This window comes from Aegilops tauschii, chromosome 1 (genome assembly GCF_002575655.3).
Source record: "Aegilops tauschii subsp. strangulata cultivar AL8/78 chromosome 1, Aet v6.0, whole genome shotgun sequence".
NCBI lineage: Eukaryota > Viridiplantae > Streptophyta > Magnoliopsida > Poales > Poaceae > Aegilops > Aegilops tauschii.
The window spans coordinates 649,286-655,680 of NC_053035.3; the positions used below are offsets into that span (position 1 = coordinate 649,286).

The 6,395-nt window shown below is 43.6% G+C and overlaps 1 protein-coding gene across 1 annotated transcript; it reads left to right on the forward strand.

Moving 5' to 3' along the window:
• Window positions 1-1,869: 1,869 nt before the first annotated feature.
• LOC109734579 (bisdemethoxycurcumin synthase-like) lies at window positions 1,870-4,872 on the forward strand. The gene is made up of 3 exons (XM_020293788.3): window positions 1,870-1,935; window positions 3,309-3,510; window positions 3,650-4,872. Exons 2-3 carry the CDS (start codon window positions 3,321-3,323, stop codon window positions 4,669-4,671), a joined length of 1,212 nt encoding a protein of 403 aa, XP_020149377.2. The 5' UTR covers window positions 1,870-1,935; window positions 3,309-3,320; the 3' UTR covers window positions 4,672-4,872.
• Window positions 4,873-6,395: the final 1,523 nt, after the last annotated feature.

Sequence of the window (6,395 nt, forward strand, 5' to 3'; positions counted from 1 at the left end):
CTTATCGACGTGCTCAAGTTGTTGCGTGAACATTCAGACAACCAGGTGCTCTTGATGCGTGATCTGATGGCTCCCGCCTCATACATGACAAGTCTACCGTACCCAATGTGACATGGCGTACCTTGAAACAATATGTATTCCAGACGGTGCTACAATTGGAAGAACACTATTTATGTTGCAAAATTACTTGATAGTGTAAATGAATGAATGTGTGTATATGATCATTTTGATCTGATAATGCAAGCTTCTCCAACCACATGCATTTGTTTGATATTGGTTGTAAAAACTCAGATGCATATACCAACTTTATATTATTCGCAAAATAAAATATACCAACTATATATATACCAACATATATTGGATTACCAACTACTTCTCGTAAACTTGTCACTAAGTCCCTCAGAACAATTTTTTGGCCTAGTTAATATCTATAAGATATGTTCAAATGCCTCCGTAGCATTTCTCTCAGACATGGTATGTAGATGCAAGAAAAAATGTAGTATATTATTTGTGTGTGCATGTTACCTTCTTGTCAGCATATGCCTGCGAGGTTGCTGTCAAACAAAAACAGCATCTTGGTGAGCAGCGTCGGTGAAGATTCGAATTGGTGGACATGCTTGGTTGAGTTAGTCAATGAATAGGACAAAAACTGTAGATGATTGATTCCATAATAGTCAAGGGTAGCTAATCAGCTCCTTATGATGAACATAATTAGCACAGTTAAGTCGACGTATATAGTACAATCCCGAGCAAAAGAAAGGGAGCAGCTGCACAACATAGTACACTGTCAAGTTCTTTTATTTCGAAAGTAGTACCTTTTGAAGTTCATGTATATATGTTACAATGTTTATTCTGAACCATGAGCTGAAGCGTTTCTCAAAAGAAAAAAAGTCTCCTCACATACTTCTACTATTGATCCATAATGTGGATAGTTTTCAGTCTCTACGTTGGTTGCCCCATGGACAGGAAGTTTTTGTCTTCTTCAAGTGGAGCGTATTTTACAGATTTCTGGGAACTAACAGACCAAGCCAATCAACAAACAACGGCATGCACATGTGATGTTGTTGTCAAACAAAAAACGATCATTGCGGTGAGCAACGTGAGCTGAAGATTCCAATGGTGGTCAAACTTGGTTCTGTGCGTCAAAGAACACGGCAAATACTGTACATAATTGATTCCTTAATAATCAAGCTACGGCGGCTAATAAGCTCCTTATTGACTAAACAAAATTAGCATAGACGTATTGTGACAAAAAAAAGTAGTTGCATGATGCAGCATATTGTCAAGTTGGCACATATAGTACAATGTATATTCAGCACCATGTGACTGAACTTTTCCTCAACAATAGAAAAAGGAAGCAGCTGCATGCATGTGCATAAGATTCTAGCTGCAAACTGTGCACGTATGGTGCAATGACGTATTATGAAATGACGTATGGTGCCATTAGATTGTGAGCTTGTCAAGTTAGTCACTTATTTATACAGACCTACACATCTGAAATACATGTTCCATAGGCTACACCGACTATGTTTTGTTAACATAGTACTCTGATGTATCTCTAGTTGGTTTGGAAAACTCACCGGCCGCAATAGTATAAGTATACCGACTGGTTTCCAAAAACAGTGGGCTGTTTTCGCCAAAAAAAAATGGAAGCAGTGGACGGAGATAATAATTGCATGCATCTCAGGGTATCAACAATTAATACTCCCACTGATTAATGTGATGCATGCATGTGTTAGAGACAGAGTGGAGCATCTACTGGACGGTGCATGCATGCATGCTTTCCATCCATGGATATCTATTCCTTGCTCCACTCCCATCCTTATAAATACTTGCCACTTTCTTTGCTCAGTCATTCACATCTCGGAGAGCAAACAAACTCGAAGAAGCTCCTCCATCGCATTGTGTGCATCAAGCAGTTTTCCCTCTACTTTGGTATCTCATCGTTTGCTTTTGCTTACATTGCTTCTATCTTTTTCATTCCATTCTTAAACAAGCAGGGTTAATACAAGCTGTTACATTTGTCTTGTTTTCTCTTGAAGGTATTTCGTCTTGTGAGAACATAGTTGCACTTCGATAAAATTATTGTGCATTAACTATATTAGCTTTTTCAACAAGACACAACCGTCGGTATTAATGTTTGCAGCTTGCCATCTGTCATGTCATGTTGTTCTTTCTAATTTTGTGTGTGTTGTTTCCATTTTAGTCATGACATCTCTTTGCCTCCTTCATATGCTATAGCTCACACACATATTATAGAAATTGATCTGACCATTATTCTTGCTGTGTATGATGCATCAATTCCACCTATCTGGATACACGGATATTTGGGTACTCTATAAAAGTATACAAATTCATTGCCGTGTAGCTAGCAGCTCTATTGCATAACATCTACTTGAAAATAATTAAAGCAGCTATGTCACATAACATGTAATGTCTACCAATTAATTCATTCTATTTGTATTTCATTGGGCATTTCCGTTTTGAGTTTAGTTTTATATATGAAGCAAACGGTAGTTCTTAAATCCTCTGAATTATAGCTATTTTATAGAGTTTGCAGCTTGTATGGAAATAAATTGATTTTTAAATTTTATTTTCATATTTAAGGTAGAATTATAATGTGTACTTATCTTCTCAAAATTGATTGCAAAGGAACGTAGAGTTGCACCGTAGGAAAGGCATTGACGTATGTGTAACTGATGATCTTCGGTCTCTCAGCTCATCCTCATGGTTAGGGTTGTTATTGTGGTATTGCTGCTGCCCATTGCATTTTGTTGATGCATGCGTTCTCGTTCAGGGGTTCCATACTTTGCATGGTACAAGTGTCAGTGGTTGCGGTTGTGATGTGTTGGGTTGGGACTTGTTTGGTGGGTTGTCTATGAGTAGTCCGCTTATGGTATATGAATAAGGCGAATCTTATGCGCCGGTCTTGTAAAAATGATTGTACTTTAGCATTCATCAAAGGCTAACCTAATTAATTTGCAACGTAGACAAAACACATGAGGCATAGTAGTTTATCGGTTGCTGGCATGAGTAAGATGTCATGACATGCCTTGCACGACAACTCATACAAAGGGCTCACTTTTTTCATACCCGTACGTAGACTAATATAATGAGCCAAGTTTACTTGTAAATATTTTATTTTGTGTATATAACCATAGGTCTGGGCGGATTCCGCCCTCCATGATGATTGTACATATATATAAGTAATGTATGTACATATATATAATCTATACGTCATCCTTCACAAATTTTCAGATTGCTCATGTGTTTTGTGTGAACACAAGTTGATTTTCTATCTTATGTAGACGTACGAGAACATGGCCACCATACTGGCCCCGGTGCGGGAGATCCGTCGTTCGCAGCGTGCGGAGGGTGCGGCGGCTGTCCTCGCCATCGGCACGGCTAACCCGGCCAACTGCGTGTCCCAGGAGGAGTACCCGGATTACTATTTCCGGGTAACCAAGAGCCAGCACCTCACCGACCTCAAGCAAAAATTCAAGGCCATGTGTAAGCAAGCAGATGAGCACATGCATAAATACAGCGGTCAAGTTACTTGATCGTCTAATAATATGTTAGCTGGTTGTAGTATCGATCTTAATACAACAATGATCAAGTTAACATCGCCTACGTGTTTTGTTGTTTCCAGGCCAGATGACACCAACGGACAAGCGTTATTTCCACCACACGGAGGAGCTCCTGGACGCCCACCCCGGCTTCCTCTGCCGCGGCAAGCCGTCCCTGGACGCCCGCCTAGCCATCGCGGCCGTCGCTGCGCCAGAGCTTGCGGCGTCAGCTGCAGCAAAAGCCATAGCCGAGTGGGGCCGTCCGGCCACCGACATCACCCACCTCGTCGTCAGCACCAACTCAGGCGCGCACTCCCCTGGCGCCGACCTCCGCCTTGCCTGTCTGCTCGGCCTCCGCGCCTCCGTATGTCGGACCATGCTCTACCTCAACGGCTGCTCCGCCGGTGCCGCCTCGCTGCGCCTTGCCAAGGACCTGGCAGAGAATAACTGCGGCGCGCGTGTGTTGGTGGTCTGCGTCGAGCTCACCATCGTCTCGTTCCGTGGCCCGGAGGAGGCAGATGCCCACCCACACACTCTCATCAGCCAGGCGTTCTTTGGCGACGGTGCTGGCGCGGTTATCGTCGGCGCCGATGCCGTGCACACCGTCGAGCACCCAATCTTCGAGATGGTGTCCGCCTCACAGACCATGATACCAGGGACCGACCGTGTGCTCACCATGAAGCTAACAGAGGCCGGCCTCGATGGCCACATCTTCACGAAGGAGCTGGTTCCTATAGCGGCGCAACACATCGACCAATGTCTCAAGGATGCGTTCCAGCCGATTGGAGTAATGAGCGACGGCGCCACCCTCTGGAATGATCTCTTCTTTGTGGTGCACCCCGGCATCCGAGGAATACTGGATCACATCGAGGGGGCACTCCAGCTGGAGACGGGGAAGCTCGCGGCCAGTCGGACTGTGCTCAGAGAGTATGGGAACATGCTCGGCGCCACTGTGATCTTTGTGCTCGATGAGCAACGGCGCCGGATGGAGGAAGACAGAGGGATGAGGGGCGAGTGGGGTGTGATGATGGGATTTGGACCTGGGTTCACTATCGAGACAATGGTGCTGCATGCGGTGGACAGCAACCCGCACAACAAAAATTGATATACTTTTTGTATCGATATTGATCTTGAAGCTATCTCTATCATTTACAGTTTGCAATGAAAATAAAATCTACTACTATTGCGTGCGATAAGATTGTACAACTTGCTTGCTAGCTAAGGCATGATAGTATATTGGTTATCATGTTTTCCAAGTGTAGCGTCTTTTAATCGTACATTATATTTGTTGAAATTTTAAATGAAGTGACATTACATAAATTTTACAATGGACTCACAATTTTTGCTTATTCCTTATTATTGCTTATATCAAATAAATAATGGTCAGAATCCATTCAGTCCCAACTCAATTGATAATACTTCCAAATATTGTTTGGCTCTCCTTGTGTTGCATCCGTAAATTTGGGTTGAATAATCTACCCTCGAAAGCTGTTGCGATCCCCTATACTTGTGAGTTCACGGCTCTGGAGGATCTCAATAACGGCCGCTCACACACCTAAGCACTAGCGCGGGAAGCCACAACAGGACCCGACAACATTCAAAGTTTGAGCAGGCGCGTTGGATGCCGGCATTTAATGGGCAAGCTGACGAGAACGGCCCAAGTGTGTGTTCAACTGGTGGTCCCAGCGGGCAAAGAAATTTCGTCAGCCTAAGCTGGTGGACCCACCCCGCTGCTAACCACGGTCGCTGTCCCGAGCAACCCTGGTGGAACGGCGGCCAAGTGTGGAAGGCACTCCAACTAGAGTCGGGGAAGCTGGCGGCAAGTCGGACCGTGCTAAGAGAGTATGGGAACATGCTCAGTGCCACTGTGATATTCGTGCTCGATGGGCAACGGCGCCGGATTGAGGAGGACGGAGGGACGGCGGGTGAGTGGGGTGTGATGATGGGATTTGCACCGGGGTTCACTATCGAGACAATGGTGCTACAATGGTTCACTATCGATCATTTACCTATCTATATCATTTACAGTTTGCAAGGAAAAAAATGTACAATTCCATGCGGTCAGATTGTACAACTTGCTTGCTAGCTACGACATCACAGTTGCCTATGCTTATTCAAGGGGGGAGAACATGTTGCATGGGAAAATATCTGGTCTGGGCCGCACCTTTAAAATTCAGGGCGCCATGGAAAATGAAAATTAGGCCCTTTATTTGAAATATATAAATTAAAATATTTGTGTAAATTATTTCGATGCTAAAGATTCTTTCAGCGAATTCACATTTTATGTTAAAATGTAAACGCACCCAACAAGATAATAATAATGAATTATTAGAAAGAACAAATATTACCAGAGTAGAACCTAATTAGAGGGGTGAAAGGCTGGAGACCATAAATAGCAGCAGAGAGAGAGAGAGAGAGAGAGAGAGAGAGAGAGAGAGACGTGAGGTTGGCCTGAAGGGTTTCTGATGTAGTCCTTGGATTTTTGGGTGAGTCCTTTTCGTTTATGTTGCTCTTAAAGGCCCATGAGTACCTAATCCCTTGACCAGTAATAATACTAATCTCTGATTTTGGGGCCCCTGGAATTTGGAGGCCTTGTGCAACCGCTCCGGCTGCACATGCCAAGATACGGGCCTGTATCTGCTGCACGGAGTTTGTGGTGCTACCGGTGCACTGAACTCATATTGTGCTTTTAAAATGTTTAATTTTTTAAAAAAAATAGCACATTCACACAATATCAATGTAGCTTGTCATAAAATTTCAAGTCAAAATTTGAAACATAACTCGAAAAACAAAAATGACAAATTCCACCTGGGACTCCGAACGTGCACT